Source organism: Syngnathus typhle, linkage group LG19 (genome assembly GCF_033458585.1).
Source record: "Syngnathus typhle isolate RoL2023-S1 ecotype Sweden linkage group LG19, RoL_Styp_1.0, whole genome shotgun sequence".
NCBI classification, from domain to species: domain Eukaryota; kingdom Metazoa; phylum Chordata; class Actinopteri; order Syngnathiformes; family Syngnathidae; genus Syngnathus; species Syngnathus typhle.
The window spans coordinates 8,897,590-8,925,442 of NC_083756.1; the positions used below are offsets into that span (position 1 = coordinate 8,897,590).

The window sequence follows — 27,853 nt, forward strand, 5'->3', positions numbered from 1 at the left end:
AAGACTCACAAAATGTAGAACGACTAGAGTATAATAAAAGGTAGTGAACCAAAAAGTAGTTCCAAATGTCACAGCGTTATAGCGGATAGAATTGAGAAAATAATGTAAATAATAATGTTGGGTATGTAACGCGAGTTGAGGAAGTCGCTTGGTGATGACATCATCACAACTAGTCGCATTGTAATTTCCCGCCTGAGCGGTGCCGAAAGTCGGTAGAATTTCAAATAAATCTCATTTTGTGCCAGTAACTATCGGTTTTGCCCTGGCTACATATTTTGGGAGGGTACTAATAACGAAAAAAAAAAAGAACGCAGACGGTCCCAGGCTACTCGCTCATTGTCGCTTATTAGCTGCTAGCAAGATGAAGCTCGAGTTGTCTCGTGTTCTCCAGGGAGGAAGCCGCCTGGGTGTCCTGAAGGGGCTCGGCAGGACCGGGCAGCACTCCCTAGAGGTACCGGGCTGTCTGCTGTACACACGCTGCGGTACCGTTCCGCACCTGACCCACGATACGCTGCACAGCCTCGACAAGCTCCCCTCGGTCACTCAGGTGTCGCTAGACCATTTGTAAGCAATGCCCCTAAACACATACTGTGTGAGTGTTGTATTAAAACCCTCGTACTACGAATGATATTGTCGTCTATCTTCTCCAGAGCAGAGCACCAAGAGGTTTTGGAGGAGTTCAAAGAAGGATTTCAGAAGTTTTCAGGTACTTTTAGTTCGACAAAACAATCTTTTATTGCTTCACAAATAAATAGGTGACTGTTAATTGGTACTTATTCACGTATGTATTTGGAATCATCTCACTGACATGTGTTTTTTTGAAAGTTCTACAAGATTTCAGAATATGTTGGACAAGTCCAAGGTTTTGCGTCAACTGTAATTTCTTATTTGACTGCGTGCGCATCAGTCATGTCAGAAGAATCACATCTGAAAACTGGCCGTGATGCTGTAAAGCGATAGCAAACGTCGCCGGTGAAAGATGGACATTCTTCTGCCGCGGCGTTTAAGACGAGGGGAAACTTAATTCTGATGTATAACTTGGGAATGCTATAAAACAGAGTGAGAGTGGTCCAGTTCGGGAAAATATATTACGAGCAATAATTTACGGCATGCATTATTATAATCCAATCTGTTTTTTGAAGCCAAATTGAAATCTAAACAATTTGATTGGCTGACCACTGTCTTGTAGGCGGAGTAACAATTGTCGTGATTCGTCCTTGAATTTCGAGGCTGACTCTCCTAATGTGAAACTTGTGTATTATTTATAGAAATGCCCTGCGATGGTGACCTCATCCAACATTGCTTTGTGAAAATAAATGCGTTTGAGAGGCTTTTGCCTCCTCAGGCGACTAGACTGGAATTGTTACCTTGCCATGTGTTATAAGAACAACAGTATTCTGTTTCTGTGACAAATTCTGCAAGTATTTGCCCCACTGTATGATATTTTTCTCCCCCCTCAATCTCTTTTCCTCTGCAGGTCTTCATGACAGCGTTTTGTTTTGCTCCCTGCATGACCCCGCGACATCTAGCCCAACCGGTTACGCAACCAACAAGGTCAGAAGGTCTCCTCCTCCTCTCTTTTTTCCCCCCTTTTTCATTCATCGCTGTGATTTCATTTTTGTGGTTCGGCTTGTGGTTGGTCTTTCTAGCACACAAAATACAGCACAGCCTTGCTCCCACTCACTCACTCACTCACTCACTCACTCACTCACTCACTCAGGTATGTCATTTTATTCTGTCTGGCGTGTAGACGGTGTCCGTGTGGGGAAGCGGCGGGCGCATCGAGCTAACGGCAGCCAAGTTCATGGCCCTGCAGAAGCTGGTGCGGCCCGACTGCTACGTGAGCATGGCTGACGGTGAGACCTGGCAGGACAACACCTCCCGCAAGAGGGTCCGCAAGTCAGTGGAGCGGACCCTGGTTCATTTGGACGAGTGTCTGCTGGTTCACCAGGGGTCGCAGGTGCGGTGCCATTTTCATTTCCAAAGCCTTTCTCCAATACAGAAAGCGCCATTGTAAAAACTTTCTGGAAAAATCAAATTCAATACTTATTCTACGTACCATATAAGGATTGTTGTGTAGAACTGAGAAAACCCATGACACTGAACCGTAATGTATTTGTTGACACTTATACGCCATATTATCATGATGATGTTAATAAGACATCCATCACTTCATGTTGTGTACACATGTAATGATCCTTATTATCACAGCATGATGATGATGATGATCCTATTAGCGTTATTATCATGATTGCAGCTACTGCCTATATTGCTTTGACGACATGTGTTGGAGACGGGCGGATTCACTTGTGCTTTCCCATTATCCTCATTATCCTGATGATGATGATGGCTGTGATTATCTGTTGATTCCGAATAGGGTGAAATGGAAAACGGAGTGAAAGCACACTTGTCATAATCATCATGGGCTGCTGCTGTTTATGTTTGATTTTCGCTTCCGTTTTGCAGTTGATTTTTCTTTAGTGGTGCTAGGGCTTGATTCTCAAGTCGCATCTACTCCATCATAAACAGTAACTAACGATGAAACCGTTATTTTGAGAATAAAGTTGAAATAATGTGAGAAAAAATCTGACCACAATACTTCGAATGTTATTTTAATCCATTTTATTACAGGAATAATTGTAATGTTGACTTGCAGGATAAATGTTAGTTTGCAAGAAAAAATACAACAGGATGTTAAAAAAACTCTTTAGTGATGACATTTTGCCGTCTGGTCATTTCTAATCAATATTTGAATGAGTCCAGAATCCGTCATAATAGTAGAACCCATTGATTGTTTACGAGATCTGATCGGTACAACCTTTTGGATGGTCGCCAGGAGCTGGAGGGAGCGGCGCTGTTCGGGTCGGTGGAAGGAGGAGATGTCATGGAGGAAAGGGAGCGCTCGGCCAGGGAGACGGCCAAGCGGCCTGTAGCGGGTTTCTGCCTGGACGGCCTCCATTCGGGCCGTCTGGACGGTGCCCTGAGGAGCCAGCTCATTGGCGCTGTGGTCAAGGAACTACCCGAGCACAAACCCAGGTGAGTGGATACCCCCAAGGACTCATAACTGAAGAGGTTTCCACGTAGGGTCACCTTTTATTTTTTTTCCTTCTTCCTCGAATGCTAAATTGACCTTGACGCCCCCACCTGGTTATCTGCCAGGCCAGACAGCCAAAGAGTGCACAGAATTCGCTCATGCTGACAGAATAGTAATAGAAAAGTGCTGCTTGTGTGTTTGTATGCAGCAAAGCCAACTCTTGTTTTGTTTTTTTTGGGTTGGATAACGCCTAGGAAAAAAAAGTGATTCTCCACATCCTTACTTTTTATTCATGGCGGTTCTTGGCTGCGCTTGCAGGCTTGTGCAGGGTGTGGGTCGACCCGACGAGGTGATGGAGTGTGTGGAGGCTGGCGTGGACCTCTTCGAGGGCTTCTTCCCCTTCCTGGTCACAGAGCGAGGCTGCGCCCTCTCCTTCCGCTTTGACACGGCCAACGACCCGGAGAGCGCCGACGGGGCGCCTACCTCAGGTGGGATGACCTTTTCTTTTAGACCACGTACTGTACTGGGGATCGATATTGTACTAGCTTAATGCTAACACATCCTAGGAAAAACACTATGGCCAAGCTAACATGGCACTTTCTAGCGTCAAGAGTCTTAAAAGCCTTTCTGCAAGTGATAATTGAACCTAGACAGCTTTAGCCTTTGCAAAAAATGACCAATATTCTGCAGTTTATTTCATGTCTTATTTTGGACTTTGCAAAAGCGGACAAAGAACTCAGCTTTTAGCTCGTCCACTCCGGCATCAACCGCTTAAAGCCAGACAGATTACCATGCAAGCACGTCTACTATGATGCAGAGTCTACATTTTAGTGGCAAAATTACCCTTTTGTTTACCTCGGGGGCTGTGACCTGTTTAACTAAAATATTCCCCACACACACATGCAAACACACACACACGCGCACACGCATCCACTGGATCTCAAATGGAGGACAAAAGGTTCAAAACAAATTGGTGACATTTGTAAGACTGCAATTCTGTTAGACATGCTTTGATTTATTTTTCCCCATCACAAAGCGGGGTAAAGCAAGTCAGCCGCAAAAGAGTTTGTTACGTCTGCCTCATGACTCGCTCACATTTGACTTGGATCAGGTTTTAGATAATGCTGTCAAGGATTCATGCAAAAGTTCCACAGCCAAAGCTCCACTGTCCTTTTGTTTGAAAATAATTGGAGGCAAAGGAAATCCCACGCTAGAATTAAATCATCGACGGCTGTCCTCCCAAGTGAGAAGCCGAACAAGAGTTATGAAAAGGTTTCCTTAAACGCAACCGGCCGGCGTGAGAGTCGTGTCAAGACGGCCGGCCGGGGCTAATCGATTCCACGCTGGCAAGCAAGCGTAATGGAGGTGAGAGCAGGTTGGCTGGTGTTAAACAGCAATTCCCACTCCCCCTTGGACCAATTACAAGCACCCGCCAGAGGCCTCGGGGTGCGGCTCCTCTCTCACAGTATGCTAACGCTTCATAACTTGTCTTTTGTTCATCGGGGCTCGCTCTCCGTCGATGCCCTTTCGCCGACTTCACACACTGTTTTAAATGTCAGGCTTTTGTGGCATTCCAAAAGTTAATCCACCATTCAAGTCATCTAAATCCTTTAAAAAAGAAAAAAAAAAGACATCTTTTTAGAGATGTTATTTAAAAATAAACAACTGGCTATTCATTTTTAGCTCTCCACTGAATGAATGCAGCTGAATCAATCAAAGGTTGGATTTTCCTCCCTTTTAAGTTTGGTCCTACCAAGCTAAAGAGCACATCTTTACCTGGACTGCCAATAATTATGGAAGTCTATATGTAGTCATGACTTGAAATTTTCCATATTACCGTATTTTCCGCCCTATAAGGCGCACCTTGTGATAGAAAAACATGGAGGAGATATAAAATAGAAACATAGAATAGCAAAAGGAAGCAAAGCAGATAAGAAAAGCTGAGGGCTGGTGGTTCACTAGATGTGCTTAGAAATGAGATGATGAGGAGGAGGATTAATGAGGTGTGCGTGGGCGTATGTGTGTGTGTGTGTAGAAAACACAGCCGAACAGAATGGAGATCATCGTCCGCATGACCCAAGCTGCATGACGCCCTTCGAGATGGATCTGAAAGATAAAAGGTAAGCCCAAGCAGAAGTACTTATTACTTTTGCAAAATCAAAACCAAAAATCACACAGCGCACCCCACACCACAAGATAATCATTCAGGATGAGAGAGCGACAATTTCCCCGCCGATGGGAAAACGGGGCCGAATGCTCACATTGACTTTGCCGAATTGGCGAGCGTGCCATTTCACGTCCCAACCACGTCGTTGTCCAAGTGATTTGATCGTCTCCCTGGACTGTCCAGGTACCGAGATGACTTCCGGCCCCTGGTGGAAGGGTGTGGCTGCTACTGCTGCCGTAACCACAAGAGGGCGTATGTGCACCACCTGCTGGCCACCAACGAGCTCTTGGCGGGGGTGCTGCTCACGCTCCACAACACGGCGCATTATCTGACCTTCTTTGCGGCCCTCCGAGAAGCCCTGGCCGCTGACAAAGTGGACCTCTTGAAAAGGCGGCTCTTCTTGGAGACAAACGTCTAAGATGGGATGGGATCAGATAGAAGAGATGGATTGAGCCCGGAGGACAAACTTGCTTCCACAATCAGCCCGGCTTTTTTTGTGGCCGATCAGCAGATTGGCTCTGCTGTACGGAGGCAATCAAAAGTTTGATCTTCTTTGCCTTTGCTGGGGTCTCTGGCAAAAACAACAACTTTGTCCACACAACCAAAGAAACCCCATTGACCCGGTTTTCTTTTTTTTTTTTTTCTTCTTCCGCGTAACGATCCCATTGGTCGGGCTCGAGTCGAAATAACAGCTTGCACGGAAGCGTTCACGCTCAAGTAGTAATAGAAAGTACAACATGTTTTTTTCCCTGACTCCTTAAATTGCAAGAATCTTTTTTTCCTTGAACAGTAGCCTGAAGTTACAGATATTGGTGCTAACATTAGCCAACCCGGTTTCTGTCTTTGATGCAGAGCCGAGTCAGAAGCGTGCAGTGGAAAAGCAGCTCAGCATGCTTTTCTCCCCAGACAGATTTCTCATTGCATAATGCTTCAATCATCATGAAAAAAAAAGTCATACTAAAGAGGTGAGTCCACTTGAATGTACTACTTCCATTTTAAAGTAATTTGTAATTCCACAAGCAAAAATTCAACTTGGAAAAATGAAGTCATTTAAATGTTTGGTTTTCCTCAAAACAATCATCTTGTCAAATTTGCACTGAAGCACTCCCATTATGCCTGAGGCCCCATCAATTTATTGAATAAACATGTTTTTGAGATAGATAGATATCTTTTTTTAATCACGGGCGGCAGCTTTGACTGGGAAATCTTTGACCTTTTTTATCATTTCAACAAAGCGTGAATGTCAATTTTGGGTTTCACCTCGGGCGTGTTGTTCTAGTTATCACACCAAGAAAAGCGTTTATTAAATTTCCACTAAATGGGTGCGGTGGACATTACAAAACAGAATCGTTTGGTCACGCTTGCGTCGTTCATCCGTGAGAAAATTCCCATGCTAGCAAGCTGGTAGTGGCTGTTCCTCCCAGTGACATTTCTCAGTAAACGTGAAGTGGCATTCTCTTTGATGGCCTCCACTAGGCCTCAGTCCATTTCCATGGAACAGTAGTGAAAATATGAGACTAAATGTTAGTCGGACATTTTCCTCTGTCTGTGGTTGAAAACATTTCTAGCTTTCGACTTTTCATTCATTCACGAATCTGCAGAAGTGCCTAACTCCGAATAAAAGCATATCTCAGATATATATATATTTTTTCTTCTAGGTAGTCTGATTCCAAGTCCATTTGAAGTGTTTTACGCGCAAAATCCGCAATTACTTTTGCTTCTTTCATGACGTACTCGCCTCAACACATACTCGTCTAGACTTTCAATGCGTCTTTTTCTTTTTTAACATCTGCCTTGATGCGTATCCAAGTTGTGCGTCACAGCCGGCAGGCAGTCGGCTACTTGGTTTGTGGTCATCCAGTATGCGTGCTGAATGCCATTGTACTTTTCTCCCGTTATAAAAATCAACAAAATGTCACCTCGTGCTCTTGATTTATTGCTTCTCCCCTCCGCCGTCTTTCCTCCTTACGCTATAGTGTGTTCAAGCCGACTAAATGGCGTTTTGAGATAGTCGCAGTATGTGGGCTGTGAGCCAACTGTCGAGTTAGTTCATCTTTTTTTTTTTTTTAATCCCTGACAAGGTCATGTGAAGGTTTGTGCTGACAGCTCAGACGCTGGCGCTGCAGAGAAAAGAATAAAGATCAGATCAAAATGTCGCTGGATTTAAATGGGGCGGCAGGCGTGGAGAAATGACCACCTGCGGATGTTTATATTTTTCTAAATCTTCATTTCAATGTCAGGAGAAGGCTGTCAAATCACTCCTCCAAGATTTGCTGCTTAAAGACACGAGCTGAGAGGTCCTCCTTTTCATCGAGTGGCCGCTATTGCTATTCACAAGAATGGAGGCCCAATTGTACACAGGCGCCAATTATCCAATTTGGGATACAAAGATCCGAAGCTAGCGGGCTCCTTGACCTTTCTAGCCAGTGGTCTTCGAATAATATAGAGTTGTGAATGTGGGGGGGATTTTGTTCAAACTGTGAACATCATTTCAGACAATAGACTGACTTAGACTTAGACAGACTTTATTGTCATTTTGTAAACACTCAGTGCACACAAAACGAAATGACCTGGCATACGGCTCTCTACAGAGGAATGACATTTCGGCTGGATAAAAAGTGAATCCCATTCCTTTTCTATTTTCGCCTCGCAGGCTGGCGTTAGAGGTTGGAGTTGAGGGAAAGGTCAGCCGTGTTGTCTCTCGCAGGTTACTAGACAGTTGAAAAGGCCGTGAGCATTTGGCCTTTTTGTCCGAGCGTCTTCGGTCGGAAATGAGAGCGGGCGAAATTGGGTGTTACCAGAAGTATCATCAACATCCATACAACGTGACTGCTGGCATGAGAAAGCGTTGACGAGTGAGGGAGGCAGGCAGGAAGGGAGGGAGGGAAGTAGGACTGTACTCTGGGAAAAGCTTGCTGCATTCTGCTGCTGATGACTCAACTGTACATCAGTGAAATAAAGGCGGGCGGGCAAAAATAGCTGCCGATTTTCACTGACAAAAACATCAAAGAGATTGGCTCGAGTCGAAGGCGTTTTCTTTCCGGTTGTCAGTGCGACTGTCGAGCCTCATTATGTGAATCGCAGCAGCCCGCGTAAGCATTTAAAAGGTGCTAGAGAGACAGAGCGTCTTGATTTCATACAGTGTGATGGGTTGTTGTACCGGTGATATTGGGCAAGAGCGTCGATGGCGTATTATAATGCATATTGTATATTTTATGATATATGTATATCTATATATAATATTGATCAGAAATATAATATTGGTTGTGATGCTTTCATGGAGATTGTACAAAATGTCATGATTTTCATGAGACAACTAATAAGACAGACATCACATCTAGTACTGTAGATTGGATTGTAATCCTCGGCTGATTTGCTCCCATGTCTCCTGAAGCCACAAAGTAATCCAGTTCCCGTCGTGTATGTCATCCATAAGGGAATGTTTATTACAAATGATGGAGTCAGTACAGTTGAGCTCTTTGAGCCTTTTTGGATGAATAGGCTGCCGAGAAGCGGCACGTGAGGAACATAGGAAGACCATAGTGCAAAGTGACATGTTTGCATCTTTGGCTTGCTTTATGTTCATTTCAAATGCATGGCGTGGGCCACGAGTATACCCACAGCCAAGAAGCGACGCCATGGTGACACATTGACGCAAATCGTGTGCGTGCGCAATATTCTCTTTGTTCATTTTTTTTCGGATGAACAAAAGGTATTCTGTCGTATCGATCCGTATGTGATTGCACCCGCAAAAATAGTTGATTGTATGAGAAACTCGATGAGATGACATTTGAAGCATAACCTCATTGTAGGTATAAAAATGTGTATTTAGGTTCTATCCTGACAGCTTCACAGACTTTCTTTTTCTTCGCAGAGGATTCATTGATTGATTCATTTCTTTGCTAATTATAGCGCTAATATACTCAAAGTGTACTTTTTATTTATACTGGCCTCCTATCAATATTATTGCTCCAGGGAGCAAGTGTCATTTTTGACGGGCAATTAGTTGCTCCACCAATCCATCCGGAAGGAGGTCGAACTGTCACAAGCTCGTCTTCTGCCATGGCTAAGCTATGCTAAATGCTAACTTGGCAAGCGAGCTATTTTTTTTACTCTGTTTTGACTGCTGATAGGATGTTGAAAGTCATGTGTGTGACTAGCACTTGAGCCACGGCGCTGATAATGATGATGGAGAAGATGCAGCCAGCTGGGGCCGGCGGAGGTCATACCCCGCCCGCGGGAGCCAAAATAACAGCTGGGCGACGCAGGACACCCAAATAATTTGAACAAACCTTCACCGACCAAATAGAAAAATGCCAAAGCAAAACAGCAAATGACTTGCTCGGCGCACATCTCGTTTAGATGAACCCGACGCTCGTTTTTAGATTGGCAACGGGTCGGATTCACGGGTTAATTGTTCCTCCTGTTATCGTGAAGAGCATTTCATTATTTAACAGTTAGGTTCTGCTCTATTAAAATGGGAGCCACAGATCATTTGTGCACCAATGTAGCCGCTAACGCCGTTAGTAATATGCAACGTGCTTGATTCGCCCGATAAGATTTCTCGGCCAGATATCACATTTTCTGTCAAATGAAAAGAAAGTTTCCTTTTGGTAAAACCCAGCAGATAAACAAACCGGGGTGGGGACAATGTCTCAGATTGCTTGTCACTGAAGGATCCTGTGAGGAAAAAGAAAGTCAGGGACAGGTGACATCCTGCTGGGATTCAATTATCGGCTTCGCGCAGGACGGACGAGAGAAGAGAAGTGAAGAGAGGGATTAACGGGATGAAGGAGAAGAAGGTTTGAAAGTTTGATGACAGGAAAGAAGTAGGACAGTTGGAGGCTAGGAGTGTTTGAGCTCATCATAATTAACACGAAGCCTACGCTCCGGGAAGCCGCGAGGAGACAGTTTGCTTATTTTAGAAGAAAAGAAGAAAAATGACCAAATACACATTTGGGTTTAGGGGGAAGGAAGGAAGGAAGAAAGGAAGGAAATTTTGGCCTAGCGTAGCTATCATATCAATGTTTGAAAAAGCTCGTGCAGTGTGAATGCAAATAAGGCTTCTCCTTTTGTCACTTTTTCTTGTCTCTTGTGTGCTGCCATCACGGGCCAACGTGGTCTGGCTGTAATTGCCGTGGAGATTGACAGGAGGCCGGCTGGAGGTAGAGAGAAGGAGGGAGCGGAGGGAGCGCTTTGCATAGGTAGGATGAGGAAAGATGCCCATGTCATTGAATGCAAAGGGGCCTCTAGTTCAGCCTTATTTGCCTGCCCCTTTTCCAATATGTTGTTTTTTAATATCAAAAAAGGATACCGGCAAGAGTTCACTCCCGCCTTTGCTTCCTGGTTTTTCATGATCTGGTGACCCCGAAGATAAGAGCCACATTGTAATGCAAATCCTCAGGGCAGCGGGAGCGTTTGCCCTTTAATCAACATCTTTCTGAAAGAACACGTCGAGCCGAGCGGGGAGCTCTCCAGAGTACGTTCATTTTTGTGCCCACCTTTTGCATTCATTGTGTGCGTCCCCATCCTTCCTTCATTTTTTCCTTGGACTCGTTTCCCATACATTTCCCTCAGCTCATATATCAATTGGAATTCCGGAATATAATTATTCCTGCTAATAGACAGCGCATCCATCCCGAGTAGCCGTGAATGAACGCAAGTCACGGAGCTGCCTGCAGCTCCAAGATATTTGGATCCTCGCCGAGTGTTGTCGAGGGAAGCGGAAGTGATCAATCAACCCCATATGGCCCCGAGACAATTATTTGGCTTTAAAATCCTTTGTGGCAATAAAGTTCTTCTTCTCTATTGCATTGATTTGATTACAGTTTCATCTATTGAATCCACGGAAGATTTTAAAAATGTCGAGACTTTTCTGCATTTAGTTAGCTAAGACGTCGATGGGCATGCTCGTCATCCGTCTGACTAGCTTATCTACTATTGAATGCGCTGAAAGCAAATTTCGGGAGTATATCTAATTAGCGGGCGGGACAGCGTTTGCGTTGAATGCGCCACGTGAACTTTGGAGCGGCGTCCACAGTGAAAGGTTTTAAAGTCGCCCCCGAGGGCAACGCAGTCCATTCCAATGCTTTTAGCGTGTCACCAAAGGGACACACACCAGATTCGATTGGTTTAGGTCGAAAGGCGTTTTACATTCCGTCTGCAGAACGACATGAAGACGAGTGTTAAACAATCGGCTATTTGTACTTTCTTTACGAGCAACAGGGTGTCATCGCTGACATTTAGTAGGAACTTGGTTCAAACTTTATTTTCAGCAGCACTACGCTGTTTCCCCGAAGAATCCAAATTGGCGAAAAAGCCTTCCGAGTGCAGCGTGACAGCCGTCCAACGGGACACCAGGCTGCCTCGCTTGTCGGCTCTTATAAGCACACCTCATTTGACCTGCTCCTTACAATACACGGCGGCGTCACCTTTTTTCTCCTATATATATAGAGAGAGAATATATAGCCGCCGTGAAGCCTTTGGCAGCCAATGTACGTGCCTAGCTAAATTGAGGAAGAATTGTCATGCAAACATTGAACAAACGTTCATTATTATTTATTAGCATTTGCCGATTGAATGTTTACAAGCCTGTGACAGAAAAAAAGATGTTTTCTTTCTTTCTTCCGCCTCATCCTCAAGGGAATCTATCCATTCCTATTCATGAATTCAGTTATATTTGCCAAAACATCGGCTTGATTGCCCCTGACCGGAATGGTTTTCAAAATCCATCCCCCAATGCTTGCTTGTATAACGTAGAAACATGAAATTTGGTGGGCGTGTCAATCATGACTATATCAACAACTAGAAATTGTCTCGGTAATGCCTCCTTGCCACTTTGCAAGATGGAATTTGGTGGGCGTGTCAGTTTTGAGTCCAAAAAGAAAGTCCCGGTTTCGATTATTCCATGCTTGGCTAAATTTGATGACACAAAATAATTCGTGTGAATGAACAAAGTGGCTGTTGAGGTGCATGAACACAGCTTGCTTTTCATCCATATTCAAATTCAATTAAAGAAGGCGTGGGGTCGTGCTCATCACCGTGGCGCTCACTTTGTACTGTACACTTTATTAAAGATGCACTTTTCTTGCCAAATATTGATTCCACTCCCTTGCCAAGAGGAGAGTACCGATCCCATTTTTTTTTTTCTGTTTTCATTCTATTTCCCTCCCGTTCCCGCTTCTTCTCACGTCATTATTAGCGTGTGAGTAACTTCACAGCGTGCGTGTGGAATGATGTCTTTATTTACAACACTTAAATGAAATCTGATGTTATTGTTTTTTTTAATAAGATGGTGGTCTAAGTCAAAAAAACGTCCTCCGCATTTGATATTCCAGCGTTGTTTTGCTGGTTTGCATGCACTGTAGGATGGGACAATATGTGCGTGACACGAGTCAGTCCACACACTGCTGGGCGTCCACAAAAACTCGTCCCCATCCATGCCGCACCGCAGCCCTTTTTCCGGAAAGGAGATGCAAAAACAATCCCACTTTGTCCGCAGCCAGGGAGAAAAAGTGAGTTTTTCAGTCTTTTTCTCTCTCTTCTCAGCAGCTGAGGATCTTGATGAAGGCCCTGCGGAACTCCACGTTGAAGGTGGTGTATATGATGGGATTGAGAGCGCTGTTGACGTAGCCCAGCCAAGTGAAGGCGCTGTAGAGGCCCGGCGGGACCCAGCACCTTCTGCAGTGCGTGTTGAGGATGTGCGTGACAAAGAAAGGCAGCCAGCAAATGAGGAACACCCCTGAGAAGGTCAAATAAAATGATATTTTTAGTGCAAAATATATTTTTAATTTAATTAAAACATAACAAATGACATCTCTGCTCACCGAGCACGATGGCCAACATCTGAGTGGCCTTCTTCTCACGGGCGTGCATGCTCCTGAATCGGGGGTTGTAGTTGTTGAGTGGCCGCAGCGTGTTGTGCGTGCGTCCGTTGGAAACTTTCTTGGCCAGCGACGCCTGCCGGCTGTTCTCCGCCACCCTCGCCAAACTGCTCCCGGACACCGGCACCGCCTCATTGCGCTCCACGTCCAACTCGGTGCGACCGCAGGAGGCGTGGCTTATGCTGCAGTAATTCTGCAAGTCCACCGGGGGCAGCGCCGCGTTCTCCACCGGTCGCGTTTTGGGGCGCTTTCGCCACAGACATCCCGACAGCAGGTCGGACTTGGACGGGCCCGGGGCCTCCACGCACTGCTGGCATGGGATTGAAACAACATTGGCCTCATTCCTCATTGCAAGCAAATGATGTCATGTTTTTAACATACAACATTTCCCCAAATTGTCAAGAAAAAAGTCAATTCTTTTGTGTTAAAAATGTTGGAATATTACAATTAAAAGCTAAATTATTTTAAGAAAATGGTAAGGATTTTGCTAAGAATAAAGGTTGAAATATAAGCAAAATATGTCTTTTTCAAAATAATAAAGTCCAAGTTTTTTTTTTTACTAGTATAAAGATTATTTGTTGTAATATTATGGACTAAATAAGAGAGAGAATATAGTCTGAATGTTACCAGACGAAAACTCATGAGAAAAATAAAGTAGAAGAAAATTGCTGTGTTGAATGACACTCACCACTTTGATCCTTATAGGTGAAAGGTCATGGTTGGTCTTGGGCGGGTCGTCCTGCAGACAAGTCTCCTGGCGGATGAGAGAGGCAAGTCAATGATTCAATCATCCCCTTTTCGTACACTATTGACTGGGGTTGCAGCTATCAAATACATTTTTGCAATTGATTATCCTCCATCAATTGGCCAGTATTTATTACAATCTCCATCATCATAGTAATGGTTTTATATATGAGTCTTGAACATGATGCAGTTTTTTTTTCTTCTTACTCCAACAAAGTCGTGCAATTTCCTTCAAATTACATGTCCCCCTACTGAGGCCAAATAACAGTTCTCCCATTATAATGGTATCAAATTGCAGGACTGCTTGTCCATCAGCGTGATTACAAATTTCGTTCTGTGTCGCTGAAGGTCGCAGTGGGTGTGCGTGCGTGCGTGCGTGCGAGTGAGTCTATTGGATGTGAAAGGAAGGTTCCTATAGGAAGGTGAATTGGATGCATAATGCAATTGTTATTCATGCGGCACGACGCTCAATACAACAAATCTAACAATCACATTGCTGTGTCAAGCTTAATACAAATGGTTTCTCATTATTTAGTCAATTTAAAGTCTTTAGTTTCCATTCAGTTGAAATCGAGCAAATGAGTTGCACGCTGCTAATGTAAATGAGTGTGTGGGCCTCACAATCAAGTCCAGGGTGTGGCCCAGCTCTTGGCACAAAATCACACGGGATAGGCGTCAGCTCACCCGAGACCGGCACAATAATATAACCAAGCCCTGAGGGGGGGGGGGTAAGCTCTGACCACAGAAGGTGGCGTTGAGCTGGGCTGCACTTTCGCGCTGGCCTGGCTGAAGGCGATCCTCTTCCTCCTCATGCGAAGGAAGACGTAGATGCGAATGTAGACCAGCAGCGTGACCACGAAGGGCAGGTAGAAGGACACCACCGACGAGTACACCACAAAGACGGGGTTGGAGATGGAGCACACCATGGGGTCGTCTAGAACAACAAAAGGCACGCTGGAGCCCCAACCATCGACCTTGATGAATTTTTTTTTTCCTCATTCATTCTAGCACTTAACTCAAAAGTCCACTAGAGTGGTTGAGTTGGACGTGGCCGGGCTTTCACAATCTTCCCCGCTCGATATTCTCGCCGCATACGCAACTGTACCCTTCCTCTGGCTTGCAGCTCATTACCGTGGGCGTGATTGCCTTTGACACGGTGCTAGCAGCGCGGCTCGCACGTTCAGCTCTTACTTTATGTGCCCAAATCATGTCGATTGATGATTGCCTACCCCCGTGGATCAATAAGATGTTGATGGCAGCCATGATAATAGGATAATTACGTGAGCTGTTTTGCTAAAAGTCAGCCGTTGGCTTATGTCATGCCGTGCCGTTGGCGCCTGTACGTGAGTTGAATACATTTGGAAAACGTCTGACTTGCGAAATGAATTTTGTTGGGAATTTTCACAGCCACGAGTTTCAATCGTTCTTTGGCACCCGGCGTGTAACCCCTGCGCGACCCTAACCCTGCCATGAACTCCCATCATAGAGCCCGCCCGGCCGCCCGCCCATTGTTTGCCAGCGAATGAGCAGAACACGACGACTGAGTTTCCGTAACCCTTCAACTCTTTCCGAGTACAATCTTAATCTGGTACTATTCCAAATAATCATAACAATAATTGGATTCCCAGCTGAAAAGAGCTTGAAGACATTACAAGCGGCACAACAAAAGTGTGCTCATGACGTCGGAGCGAGACTTTTGTAGGCCGCGCTAAGAAAGCCACCGACCGGACTGGCACATTTTCAAACGCTCCAGCTTTATCGGTCGCTGTTGAAAGCCACCTGTGGTGTTGAAGCCAAACAGCAAGGGGCAGGACACGGCGAAGGCCAGCACCCACACCGTGGCGATCATGGCAAACACTCTCTTGCGAGAGCGCTGCGTCGTGTTGTACAACATGGGCATCACCACCGCCGTGTACCTGTACAGGCACACAAAAAGTCTGCATGTCAACAAAAGTAGACACGAACAAAAAGTCGACAGGGTCCTTTTATTGGTTCAGTCTTTTTTTCAGATACATTTCAAAATAATCTAAAAAAAAAAAGTGATTGTTTGATTAGGTTTTAATTTAACCAGAAAATCATTTCTTTTCTGGCCAGAATAAATCTCACCGACTGAGCATGCCAACAAAAGAATTCCCCCGCTGTGAGAACTATAAAGAGCGACCGAGGCGAGCTTTGATCAATCAACTTGTGGATTTGGTTTCGAAACGGGGCGTACTGGACAGGAAGTGTGCGTAATGAGCTTGCGCAACATCGCTGCGGAAGGAAGGGGCGACAATTAACGACCCACCCGGAGCCAACGCGGATGGCGCGTTTCGTCGTTAGGGGCCAGTTTGCTGCCATGATTGTTTATGCTCATTGGACTAATTCCTCCAGCTCCTCTTTGAGGCCAAATGCCGGCCAAGCGCACAAACACACACGCGCACACGACAATACACCCCCAGCTTTACTTTTTTAGCCGTGTGCTGTCTGCTAGAATAAGAAGTGCAGGTCCACTCGTGGTGAGCCAGCAGAGATTTGATCAAAAGCGTCATGAGGTAACGACGGCGGACAGAACATAAATCGGACTTGTATGAAACCGTGCACCTGTGAGACGTCAAGTTGACTTCCGCAAGAATCGAAGGGATCCAAGTCAGCAGTGGGGATGCATTTGTCGTGATATTACAAATGTATGCAATGTTCCGCTGCAATATCTGCATCAAAAGATGTAGTAGGACAAATTGATGCTGTTGTCCAAGCAGTATTTAATTCTCATCATTTGAAGTTTGACATTTCCGCAAGTGGCACCATGGCAGCTGTGAACAACTACTGATGTCTGTCATACGCACACGCACACTCACCTGTCGATGCTGATGGCGCACAGATTGAGGATGCTGGCGGTGCACATCATCACATCCAGCGTGACAAAGACGTTACAGTAGAGACGGCTGAAAAGCCAGGCGCCGCCGACCACCTGCGCACAACGCACGGCCGAGATTAGACCGCGCATTTGTCACCGTGGTGTGTCGCGCTAATATTCGTTTTCGTGGCAAAATCAGAAATGCCAGTTCAGATCATCTTGCGGTGGGGAGTGCCTCAAGGGTCAATGCTAAGCCCTCAGCTTCTTCTGTCACATTCAAATTTGGGATGTTCTACATTTAAAAAAAAAAGGTTTTAAATACCCCCAGGGCTGATGTTGTCATTAAGTCTTAAGATACGTAGCACGGCACAATTGTCATCCACTGATGCGGCCGGCCGTCACTGATGGATTTTGTGAATTAGCATTTCCAGCAAAGCAAAATAAAAGCTCATGTTCTTGGCGACCTAAAGCTTGGCGAATAAATGTCACCACTGTGATGAATGGATTCCAGTGGGACTATATACAGTACACTATATACGGCTCGCAAATACAACTCCCCCCTAACATAATTCCCACTTGCTTGCCTCTTGCTGTTATCTCCGTGATGACCACCCTACTTTCCGCCGTCTCCTATTATTATTCTAATTATTTTTTATTTCTTCGTGCATTAAAGGGCCAGTCCAACCAAGTGACGAACTTCACCAATACTCACAAATATATATATATATTTTTTATCCTCTACGAAAACTGACTAATATTACTCTGGATTAAGGAAGAATTCAATGGACTGAATTTACTGCTCCCTAGTGGCCAAGATGGGCACATCAGAAGGACTAAAGTCCTTAAACAAATGAAAGCAAAAAAGTGGCAACACTCGTCGATTGCGTAAGCTGAGCACATCAGTGAGGACGTGACTGCTACATTTTTTAAATTCTAATGAATCGATCGAATCGGTGAATGACCCAACCCTACCTAATTTGTTCTATTCTTTTTGCTTCAATCAACATTGTACGGGTAGTGTGGGAAAAACACGTTCCTCATGCTGAGCTCGCGCTGTGCAAACCGACTCAGCGGGAGCGCTGATTATTGCGATGCAAGCGGGAGGGAGGGAGGGAGGCAGGGAGGGAGGGAGGGGGTCAGCCACCACCAATTAGGGAGCGGAAGCCGGCGGGAACCACCATTGCCTGGGCTGGGACGCTTTGCGCGCGCCTACGTGTTGTGGATGGAGGTGGCCATTATGGATGAATGAAATGAGCTGTCATTGGAACTGCCTCACAATTGGGAGGTTTTGTGGAGTTGGAATCTTCTCCCACCTTCCAAAAATATGCTAGGTTCAATAAGTGTGGGGGGAATTCAAATGTACTTTTAAATTTAATTCTACACAATCTCACTTGGCCGTGCCCTTTCAATTGTTTCCGAGTGAAAATGTGACGTCTTAATGATTTATTACTCCCGTTTGAATTTGAAATGAGGGACCCCCCCCCCCTCCTGCGTAAAGTGTGCCATCTATCTTTCAGCTTGGCCTGTTAACTGGCTCTCTCCTGCATCTGCCCAGTCGTCTGAACTCTAGGCGAAGACAAAGTATCCTGCTGACAAAGCCCGAACTTCGAAGGTAGCCAGGCAGCTGCTTATTCGACATTTCGGGACCGTCTGACTAGGGGGATAATATCGATTTGCGACCGTAGCCTTATATAAACTCCGACTTCCTTGATGCATTCCAATGAATTACGTCCATGATATGCAACGCTAGCCTTTTTTCTTATCCTCTACTATGGCTCTTCCAGAAACTGTGCAAAATGGCTTTTCGTTTGTTTGTGATGAACCTTCGTTCGTGTCTGTCCTTTTTCGGCAATGGTCTTGAAGGGAAAAATACACTCTTTAGACAGCGTAGCCTTTTTCCTTGTCACTTGTGAATTCGGCTTGACCAATTAATTCCTCGCCAAGGAGCAGTCCTTTCCTTCTGTAACTCTGAAAGTAGTCTCTCTTTAGTAGATCACAAAGTCCAAGTCATTTGAAGTAGCGGGTGTCAGGAGAAGGACTCAAATGAAATTAAAAAAAAAAAACTGTGTCTTACAGACGACAGTGTCTTACCTCCAGGTAGACGGCCCAGGGCATGACCAGCGAGGCCACCAGCAGGTCGGCCACGGCCAGGCTGACCACCAGATAGTTGGTGGTGGTCTGCAGCGAACGCTCCCTCAGCACGGCCAGGCACACCAGCACGTTGCCAAACACAATGGCCAGGATGAGGAGGGAGTAGAGCATGGCGTAGTAGTTGCGCTCGCCGCTGCGGCCGTCCGACGCGCTGCCGTTGCGTTCGTCCGATACGTTCCACCATGGCTGCTCTGCTTGGCTAAGCATCGCCATGTCCCGCCCACACCTTTGGCAGACCTGTATGGGCGGCTGGCTTTGTTGCTGTCGTAACGGACATGCTTCGAATGTATGCACGTTACAAAGGTTGACAATTCCTCTCGTAGCAAAAATGCCACAACATGGCGCCAAAGAAATACGAGGAAAGCATGTGGGGCTGGGGTGCCTTGCGATGGATGATGTGTGACCGGCTGCGGGCTTCGCTGCTGTTTGCACTCCATCCATCCATCCATCCATCCATCCATCCATCCATCCATCCATCCATCCAAAGCCTTCTTAGCTTAATGCTAATGAACAATGCAAACGCCATAGATGGACTACCAAATAGCATCCGTAACGCTTGAAACAATGGCTATTGTAACACAAACGGTGCAGCAATACACGTAAACAGACAATAAAACCATCATCGCGGCCGCCGGGCATATATTCTTTATCCTCCACGGAAAACCACTGATACTACTGCATCTTAGCAACTCCGACTTATACTGCCCACTGGTGGCCAAGTCGTGTACACCAGAAGGAGCCACAATTAATCGTCCCAATGCAAAAGCTGTTCAATTCCTAATTTCCTAATGAATTCCTTCATTTATTTCATGGTGTTTTGAAGTAAAAGATGATAGATTGCAGACAAACACGCATTTCTGCCCATTAGCGCATATTTCTGTCACATACACACACACAATATAGACATGTCCAACAGTTTGCATATTTGTCTGCCTCTCACTTCATCTTAACACAATCGACTTTGAATCCGCCAGTCACAAACACAACGGCAGGGATCTGAAATCTAATATAATCCATCATTTGGCCATTCACATACTGCAGGTCACATCAAATTGAAACATCTGTCTCGCACACACAGTTGCACCTTGGAGCTAATTGAAATGTCAATCTTACACACACACACACGCACACACACATTCAAATGAACACAAGGGAGTGAAATCTTTGCCATGTTGTCTTAATGAAGGCAACGGTGAAATCCAATTCAAGCCTGAAATGGCAGCGCCATATCTCCCCTCCTGAAAAGAATTCATTCCAAGTAGGAATAATGAGCCCTTCCAAATATAGCCCCATATAGAATGATAATGTCCACCCAAAGACTTTCACCTACCTCTTAGCGTTTCCCGTTGGAGCAATCATGAGATCCAAGAAAGTAGCATCTGTGCGGAGTTGAAACTTGTCTGCTCCTCGCGCCCATCTTTGCACGGCGACTGCGGCGCGCTCGCTGCCATTGCGCGCAGACCAATGAGCGAGCGCATGGAGGCTCTCGCAGACAATGTGGCAGGCACGCACGCACGCACACACCCCTCCCTCCCTCCCTCCCGCCTTCCTTAAGATGACGCCTTCTCATATTGATCATATTGATTTGAAATGGATGAGCAGGCATCAGGTGACCCTCACTTTGTCATGTCAAGTAGCGGTGTCAAAATTAGTCGATGAGTCCACAACTAATCTGTTTTGAAATTCATCAACAACTATCTTGATCAAGTAATCACTTAGAGACTTTTTTTTTGCGCCGATTTTTCTAGACCTGTTCTCTTGTGTCTAATCAAAGTCAAACATACTTCTGCATTTACTTTAGAAGTCAGTTAGGGAATCCCTAACTTTCAAAAAGGTCAATCCCTCAAAAAGGTCAATCCCTATTTAGTTCACTAAAAAATCTCAAACAAGCAACAAATTGTTCATAAATATTTGTCTCGTCTCGTCTCGTCGTGGCGCCTCACCAATTCCCAAAAGTCTTTTCCAAACCCCTTAAGCCACTCATGCCCACTGAGCGTGACAACAAAATTGGCGCATCTCCTTGGCGCGCACCCTAACAACAAGTCTTATTGATACTTTGAAGGCATCGTAAGGAAAAGTCTGCCTGCCTGCCTGCCCTGGCTTGTCGGAAGCCACAAACATGACAGTGACCACCATTGGTCATTTTTCCAGTCCACCACGTATTTTACGTTGCGTTCAAGTGCCCAAATGACCTTGGCGCATCGAGGAACTCTGAGTCGTCCTTCTTGCAGCCGAAAGACAACCGAAGAGAATCCGTCAGAGCAATAACAAACACTCGTTTGGAAAATGGTATATGGAATCTGTTATAGACTGCTCTTTTGGATGTCTGCCAATCAATCTCACCCGCGTGTGAAAGAGGACATAAAGCAGAATTGTGTCATTTGCGCTCCAAAAATCGAAATGAGGTGGAGGTTGGTTTTAAAATGGAAAAGCAGCTTTTGCAATTGCGACCGAGCCGCTCCATTAAATGTACAGAGGCAGGCGACCGAGCCACTTGCGCACATTTCGAGAGTCACATTGTCAGCCTATTTTGTCATTTTGCTGCCATCTACTGGCCAAATGCTGTAACTGCGTTTCATATCAATGCATTGAAGAAAGTCTGACACATTTGAAAAAAAAAGACCTATCCTTGGTTTATTCATTTCACCCTTGATGGGTAGGTAATATAAAAACAGATTTTGATGGAGAATATTATTATTATTAAAACCCTGACTCAGACACCAAACATAAAGGATTAAATAAAAGCATAACATATTTCAAATCACACATTCCATTACCAATGTCAATTGATTTGATACAAACATCATGAATGCATAAAATAATTGGAGTTGCCGGAAGAAGAAAATTTATGAAAGTGTGTTACACAAACGTGACGCGCGTATGACAACGTGCGTTTGTATAAGCGACCGTGACCGAGCCTCAACCAGAGCTTTCCCGCAGCGGTTGGCTTTTGACCGTTCTTTGTGTTTTGGAGCCCGTTCTTGTTGTTGTTCCAATCGGTGCCTATCGACGAGCAGTCATGTCCACTTCCCGAACGATAATCTGTTGGTTAAGAAACGATTTACGAATCCACGACAACGAGGTAAGAACGAACGCGCATTTACGTTCACGTCGTGTTAAAAACGGACGAGCACGCTTATATCGGATTGTTTTTGTGTGAGTAATCTTTTATTATGTTTTTAAATATCTATATTTTAAGGAGCATTTTGTCGTTTTGCTGTTCTTGTTCTACAAGCTACTTTTAGCTCGTTTGTTGGCATGTGGAAGTTCCGGTGTACACTTTCACAATAAAATAGTTTTCAGGTCTGCAAATTGACTGTCACCACCACTATTGACAGACAGCACGACTCAATCCAAGTGGGAGATGACTGTAATGAAGTGGCATGTATGTATGTATTGTGTGTTCCCCCCCCCCCCATGTAGGTGTTCCATTTTGCTGCAAAACACGCTGACCGCGTCGTGCCGTTGTACTGCTTCGATCCCAGACACTATGTGGGGACCTCCAAGTACAACCTGCCGAAGACGGGACCTTTTCGCCTGCGCTTTCTGCTGGAGAGCATCCAAGATCTCAGGAAGTCGCTGGTGAACAGGGGCAGGTCATTGTTCTCCTTGCTTTCATTATAGCCGGAATGCACGTTGCCTTTTATGGCACACGCACACACACACAGTTTTGTGTGTGTTTGTAAAATAGCAACCTGGTAATAAGACGGGGCAAGCCGGAAGAAGTCGTCGCCGACCTCATCCAGCAACTGGGCTCTGTCAGCGCTGTCACTTTCCACCAAGAGGTTGGAGTCCTCACATCATCATCATCATCGGTTTGATTTTTATCACTTGCTATGGATTGAATGACAGGCAACATCCGAAGAGCTGACTGTGGAGACCGGTGTAAAGGACGTGTGCGCACGCATGAAGGTCCAAGTGCACACCTGCTGGGGCTCCACACTGTACCACCGAGACGATTTGCCGTTCCCGCACATTTCCAGGTGAGACTTGCCGACGCACGCACAATAGAAAATCCTTTTTGGAAGAAGGATTTGCAACCAATAGATGTATGAAAGAGAAGTTCATACAAGAAAGTCACATTTGTATGCAATCTGCAACTTGGCCACTTGGTGGCACCAGACGCCTCTCGCAGCATGTCACATTTCGCCTGTACGTTCATTAGGATGTGTTTGTCAGGCTTCCGGATGTTTACACTCAGTTCAGGAAGGAAGTGGAATCCAAGAGTCAGGTCAGACCTGAGTTGCCAACCCCGGACCGGCTGAAGCCTCTTCCCGGGGGGCTTCAAGAGGGAGACGTTCCCACTGCGGCGGACCTGCAGCAGACAGGTACGGTACCTTTTTGAAATCATTCAACACGTCACAATGACGTAAATTGATTGTAGAATGGAAAAAAAGATTGAATCAATTAGAATGAAGGAACAAACTCACTTTGACTCACTTACAGAGCCTTTGAATGACCCCCGCTCGGCTTTTCCGTGCACTGGCGGTGAAAGTCAGGCGCTGCGCAGACTTCAGCATTATTTTTGGGACACGGTAAATTCATTTGACCCAAGTTACCACATATGGCTTTTGAATGAAACATTGATTTGTCTTCCCAAAGGATGCGGTGGCAACCTATAAGGAGACACGAAACGGCTTGGTGGGCGTGGACTATTCCACCAAATTTGCGCCCTGGTGAGTGTTCCTTCTGTGTCGATCCAATCTCGAAACAGAAATAAAGCGACTTTTAATAAGCTGTTTTGGACACTCTGCAGGCTGGCCATGGGCTGCATTTCACCAAGATATATTTATCATCAGATACGCCAATACGAGAGGGAGCGAACGGCTAATCAGAGCACGTACTGGTCAGTCGATGAGGATTTTATATCTATCGGTTGATATCTTTTGACATGATTCAGTCCGATGAATGTTTCTTACCATTTCATTTCAACGGCAGGGTTATTTTTGAGCTCTTGTGGCGTGATTACTTCAAGTTCGTAGCACTCAAATATGGAAATCGTCTGTTTCAACTCAAAGGTGACTATTGTTCCAATTTCATTTGAAAGCTTTTTTTTTTATTCCTGTAGGAAAGCAAAGAACTGTGGTAACATCTTATCAGTGAGTTGTTGAAATACAATTCTCTCCATAGGGCTTCAGGACAAAAGCATTCCTTGGAAGACGGACATGACGCTTTTCAACGCATGGAAAGGTTGGCACAGCACTAATACCGAGCGAGCTATGTCTGGCACACGCGGCGGTGTTCGATGTGTCTGAAATGTTGATTTTTGATATTTGTCCAGAGGGACGTACGGGTGTGCCCTTCGTGGATGCCAACATGAGGGAGTTGGCCATGACGGGCTTCATGTCCAACAGGGGGCGCCAAAACGTGGCCAGCTTCCTCACCAAGGACCTGGGCCTTGACTGGAGGATGGGAGCTGAATACTTTGAATACCTTTTGGTAAATTCTTTCACGCTTCTCCTTTGTGTCAGTAGCACTTAGAACACATGTAAACGTCTTGCCGCAGGTTGACCATGACGTCTGCAGTAACTACGGCAACTGGCTGTACAGCGCGGGCATTGGAAATGACCCCCGGGAGAACAGAAAGTTCAACATGGTCAAGCAAGGACTCGACTATGACAGTAATGTACGTTCATGTGTCTTTTCGTCTTGACATCCTGGCTGTATTGCAAATATCTGCTATTTATATACGTGTCCTATACTTAGTTCAGTTTAAACGCCATTACAGTGCTAAACAAAAGTTTTCAAGTACGGTCTTTCTGAAATATTTGGCTCTTGTCGGAATTCTAACCCGATACTCGTCCTTAGGGCGACTATGTGCGGCGATGGCTTCCCGAGCTGCACAAAATCCGGGGGGCTGATGTGCACACGCCGTGGACCCTCAGCAAGGCGGCGCTATCGCACGCCGACGTCACCCTAGGTGAGACCTACCCCACCCCTGTCGTGGTGGCGCCTGAATGGAGCCGACACGTTGGCAAGAAACAGGTCAGTCGGATGGGACAAAAAACTCAAAACAAGCTCATAGGGAGTAGAAACCTTTCAAAACAAAAGCAGTAACGCGCACAAATCATTTTTGGTGCCAAGGCCGAATCAGTCCAAATTCTGTTCATGTTGACTCGCTTTTGTTATTTCACAGAACGGGCCGTACCCAAGAGGCAGAAAAGGCCCATCCCACACCCCCAAACAGCACGGCGACAGAGGCGCCGATTTCTATTTCTCCAGGAGCAAAAACTTGTGAGCTTGGATCATTTCCAGCCGTTACAATGCCAAGTTTGTTGGCCTTCTTCTGGTCAAAGTTATGGTGCTATTCAAATGGGTTTCTTACATTTAAAATGGTGTTCTGATGCAGGGGACTTGCCTTCATTTGTTGTGTTTTTTGCTTAAACCACATATTTCCGCATAGCATCTGTGCGGTCTGCGATTACGGGAAATGTGCTCAGGCCAGAGAAAAGGGGGCGGGAGATGACTTGAGCAAATACTCGTGTGAGAAGAAAACAAAACTCTTCTACAGCAACCAAAGCCACACAAAGAAAGCGTGCGAAAATGTTCATGAGGCCATGAGACAACAGAAATAGCTACAATGCCTATATGAAATGGTTTATTCTAAAACAAGATAATCATTCATTTATTTATTTAGAGAGAGAGAAAGTGAGAGAGTTTAGGGGAAGGAAATTGGTGAATAGAGATTCAAACATGATTTAGAAAGTTACAAATCCAGAAGTTACAGTTGTCACACTTGTGTGTGAGAGAAAATAAATATTAGAAACAGCTCTCCCTATGCTATGCATTGGTTATTTGCACAAACTATTAATAAACAATATGTATATTATTATTATTATTGATGATTGCACACATCTAAAAAGTTCGGATGCTCTTTGTATTGTTTTATCAACATGAAAATATTCGAAAAGAATCATCACTGCACGATAGTCTGTGAGCTGTTTAGCGGCGGCGGTTCCGCCCGCCCACGCACGCGTGACGCACTTCCCATCAGGTCAGGTACGTTGTGCAATGTTGAAGTAGTCGCAAAAAGAAACCCATTTCAGAAACAACATGGCAGCGTGCTGCACGACGGTGGTCGAGGACCTGTCCAGCGTCCCTCTGGTCGCCCTCAACATGACCGTCAGGAGAACCCTCAGCCTCTACTTGAACCCCCGAACCGTGGTGGCCGCCGACTGGACGATGGTGGCCGAGGCGATGGGCTTCTCTTACCTGGAGATCATCAACTACCAGCAGGTTCCCAATCCCACCGAGCGGCTCTTGGTTGACTGGCAGGCGTGCTCGAGCGAGGCCAGCGTCGGAAAACTCTTGTCCATCTTGGAGGAAGTGGAGAGGAACGACGTCGTGGAAGAGCTTCGTCCTCTGATTGGTACGCTTTGGAACAGGAGTTGGAAATCTCATCACTTTTACGGACCTTGTTCGAATTATAAGTAGGCATGACTAAACGCGTAGCACTTCCGCCATCAGCGGTTGAGCTCGGGAGGTTTTTGTGCGTGTGTTAAGTCAAAGAAATCCGAAAAGTTTTTGAAAAGTCTATTTCGAAGTCCTGATCAGTACAGTAACATCGATCGATCGATCGATCTTTTCTGTCTTTCTCTCTCTCCGGCAAGATGATGACGTGAGGAAGTATCATGAAAGCTTAAAGAAGAGGGCGGTACGTCCCCTGCAGGTCCCCGAGGTGGACAGCTGCATCCCTCGAACGCCTGAGCTCTCCGGCCTCACCTTGGGGGATGATCCAGAAGGTTAGTTAGTAAACGCTTCCTTCAAAAGCTCTCTTGAAAAGCATCATATTGTTTTGACTTGCAGGTTCTCCCGAGTTGTTTGACGCTTTCATTTGCTACTGCAAGAGCGACATCAAGTTTGTGCACGAAATGATTCGAGAGCTGGAGCAGACCAACTACCGACTGAAGCTTTGCGTCTTCGACCGCAATGTCCTGCCCGGATCATGCGTTTGGACCATCACTGGCGAGCTCATTGAGAAGAGGTGGGACAATAATGCACAGCACCATACATGTTTGGCTTCCCCACCTCCTGGTTTTCACTCTGATGTTTCTGTATTCAGATGTAAGAGGATGGTGGTTGTGATCTCCGATGAATACATCAAAAGTGAAGCCTGCGACTTCCAGACTAAGTTTGCACTCAGCCTTTCTCCTGGTGAACAATTGATCTTGTTTGATACATGTTGTTCATGTTTGGCTTTATACAGTGGTACCTTGACTTAACGGGTAGATCTTCACCGCTAAGGCTTGTTTGGGGAAGATGCCAATTAATACTTGCATTTGAGGGATAAAGCCAATCAACAAATAGGATTGAAGGATGTAATTGTCCATGGAAGTAAGATTTTATTGGCACGAGTCAAGGTACCAGCGTATTTGACAACTTTGTAGGTCAGAACGAAACTTTTTGCCTCCTTCTGCTGTGACAGGCGCTCGGAATAAACGACTCATCCCCGTGGTGTACAAGACGATGACAAAAGAGTTCCCGAGGATCCTAAGGTTCTTGACCGTGTGCGACTACACCAATCCATACACGCAGAGCTGGTTTTGGGAACGGCTGGCTAAAGCTCTGTCTCTGCCATAGCTGTGATTGTTATTAGTGTTTTAAAGGTGCTTTCCCATCAACTATATCGAAACTTTTGGGACCCGATACCAAAGATATGATGTAATTCTCCAATGTCATTGTATTCATTTGTTTCATACATTTGATGTCATTTTTATGACTGTAGTAGCCTGTGTTATGATTGACAAACAATGTGCAGAGATATTTTTGCTAGCTCTTCTGCTCAAATTTCTATTGTAAGGATTGGACTGCACTTCTACCCTTTTTGATCGTCAGCAGAAAGGGAAGTGGGAATGGACTTCCGCATTTGACAATACACTTCTACATTTGACTGACTGCTTTTCTCACTTCTTGCCTTTCATATTCTAAAGTCTTTGTGTGTGTGTGTGTTTTTTAAAGGATTTACAGCTTGATAAGTACGTAATTTTAGGCAAAACGCCTAAATAAATGCAAGCAATTTTACAAAGCGTCCACAGCAT

General features: G+C 45.4%; 4 protein-coding genes across 8 annotated transcripts; 3 read left to right on the forward strand and 1 right to left on the reverse strand.

Moving 5' to 3' along the window:
• Window positions 1–134: 134 nt before the first annotated feature.
• On the forward strand, window positions 135–6,360 carry qtrt2 (queuine tRNA-ribosyltransferase accessory subunit 2). Of its 2 annotated transcripts, none has more exons than XM_061265806.1 (8): window positions 135–564; window positions 651–706; window positions 1,478–1,554; window positions 1,751–1,960; window positions 2,837–3,036; window positions 3,353–3,522; window positions 5,070–5,154; window positions 5,385–6,360. In XM_061265806.1, the coding sequence occupies exons 1-8, from the start codon at window positions 362–364 to the stop codon at window positions 5,617–5,619; spliced, it is 1,236 nt and encodes a 411-aa protein (XP_061121790.1). In that variant the 5' UTR covers window positions 135–361; the 3' UTR covers window positions 5,620–6,360. The 2 variants fall into 2 exon arrangements, with proteins under 2 accessions (XP_061121790.1, XP_061121791.1); XM_061265807.1 differs by having other exon boundaries at window positions 6,054–6,360.
• Window positions 6,361–12,298: 5,938 nt separating this feature from the next.
• Window positions 12,299–20,295, reverse strand: drd3 (dopamine receptor D3). 2 transcript variants are annotated; one of them, XM_061265803.1, is made up of 8 exons: window positions 20,146–20,295; window positions 18,756–19,052; window positions 16,666–16,778; window positions 15,608–15,744; window positions 14,569–14,762; window positions 13,773–13,838; window positions 13,028–13,391; window positions 12,299–12,942 (listed from the first exon to the last, which is right to left on the reverse strand). In XM_061265803.1, the coding sequence occupies exons 2-8, from the start codon at window positions 19,026–19,028 to the stop codon at window positions 12,746–12,748; spliced, it is 1,344 nt and encodes a 447-aa protein (XP_061121787.1). In that variant the 5' UTR covers window positions 19,029–19,052; window positions 20,146–20,295; the 3' UTR covers window positions 12,299–12,745. The 2 variants fall into 2 exon arrangements, with proteins under 2 accessions (XP_061121787.1, XP_061121786.1); XM_061265802.1 differs by having other exon boundaries at window positions 13,028–13,394.
• On the forward strand, window positions 12,811–25,585 carry cry-dash (cryptochrome DASH). Of its 2 annotated transcripts, XM_061265801.1 has the most exons (15): window positions 12,811–12,950; window positions 13,790–13,854; window positions 22,239–22,411; window positions 22,507–22,600; window positions 22,668–22,798; window positions 22,995–23,143; window positions 23,262–23,350; window positions 23,418–23,491; window positions 23,572–23,661; window positions 23,754–23,833; window positions 23,946–24,005; window positions 24,097–24,254; window positions 24,322–24,441; window positions 24,624–24,800; window positions 24,952–25,585. In XM_061265801.1, the coding sequence occupies exons 2-15, from the start codon at window positions 13,846–13,848 to the stop codon at window positions 25,051–25,053; spliced, it is 1,506 nt and encodes a 501-aa protein (XP_061121785.1). In that variant the 5' UTR covers window positions 12,811–12,950; window positions 13,790–13,845; the 3' UTR covers window positions 25,054–25,585. The 2 variants fall into 2 exon arrangements, with proteins under 2 accessions (XP_061121785.1, XP_061121784.1); XM_061265800.1 differs by lacking the exons at window positions 12,811–12,950; window positions 13,790–13,854 and adding an exon at window positions 21,667–21,897.
• A 210-nt stretch (window positions 25,586–25,795) lies between these two features.
• myd88 (MYD88 innate immune signal transduction adaptor) lies at window positions 25,796–27,840 on the forward strand. Of its 2 annotated transcripts, XM_061265810.1 has the most exons (5): window positions 25,800–26,184; window positions 26,426–26,557; window positions 26,622–26,799; window positions 26,878–26,969; window positions 27,241–27,840. In XM_061265810.1, the coding sequence occupies exons 1-5, from the start codon at window positions 25,869–25,871 to the stop codon at window positions 27,393–27,395; spliced, it is 873 nt and encodes a 290-aa protein (XP_061121794.1). In that variant the 5' UTR covers window positions 25,800–25,868; the 3' UTR covers window positions 27,396–27,840. The 2 variants fall into 2 exon arrangements, with proteins under 2 accessions (XP_061121793.1, XP_061121794.1); XM_061265809.1 differs by having other exon boundaries at window positions 25,796–26,184; window positions 26,622–26,969.
• Window positions 27,841–27,853: the final 13 nt, after the last annotated feature.

Excerpts from the sequence above, each read along its gene's own strand:
- cry-dash (XM_061265800.1), top strand. The coding sequence starts at position 21,835 with ATGTCCACTTCCCGAACGATAATCTGTTGGTTAAGAAACGATTTACGA. Across the intron at positions 22,799-22,994 it reads CCGTTCCCGCACATTTCCAG|GCTTCCGGATGTTTACACTC; the intron begins GTGAGACTTGCC and ends TGTGTTTGTCAG. Across the intron at positions 23,144-23,261 it reads GGCGGACCTGCAGCAGACAG|AGCCTTTGAATGACCCCCGC; the intron begins GTACGGTACCTT and ends ACTCACTTACAG.
- qtrt2 (XM_061265806.1), top strand. The coding sequence starts at position 362 with ATGAAGCTCGAGTTGTCTCGTGTTCTCCAGGGAGGAAGCCGCCTGGGT. Across the intron at positions 1,961-2,836 it reads TGGTTCACCAGGGGTCGCAG|GAGCTGGAGGGAGCGGCGCT; the intron begins GTGCGGTGCCAT and ends GATGGTCGCCAG. Across the intron at positions 5,155-5,384 it reads ATGGATCTGAAAGATAAAAG|GTACCGAGATGACTTCCGGC; the intron begins GTAAGCCCAAGC and ends TGGACTGTCCAG.
- myd88 (XM_061265809.1), top strand. The coding sequence starts at position 25,869 with ATGGCAGCGTGCTGCACGACGGTGGTCGAGGACCTGTCCAGCGTCCCT. Across the intron at positions 26,185-26,425 it reads AGAGCTTCGTCCTCTGATTG|ATGATGACGTGAGGAAGTAT; the intron begins GTACGCTTTGGA and ends CTCTCCGGCAAG. Across the intron at positions 26,558-26,621 it reads CTTGGGGGATGATCCAGAAG|GTTCTCCCGAGTTGTTTGAC; the intron begins GTTAGTTAGTAA and ends TTTGACTTGCAG.
- drd3 (XM_061265802.1), bottom strand. The coding sequence starts at position 19,028 with ATGGCGATGCTTAGCCAAGCAGAGCAGCCATGGTGGAACGTATCGGAC. Across the intron at positions 16,779-18,755 it reads CCTGGGCCGTCTACCTGGAG|GTGGTCGGCGGCGCCTGGCT; the intron begins GTAAGACACTGT and ends CGTTGTGCGCAG. Across the intron at positions 12,943-13,027 it reads GATGTTGGCCATCGTGCTCG|GGGTGTTCCTCATTTGCTGG; the intron begins GTGAGCAGAGAT and ends TGACCTTCTCAG.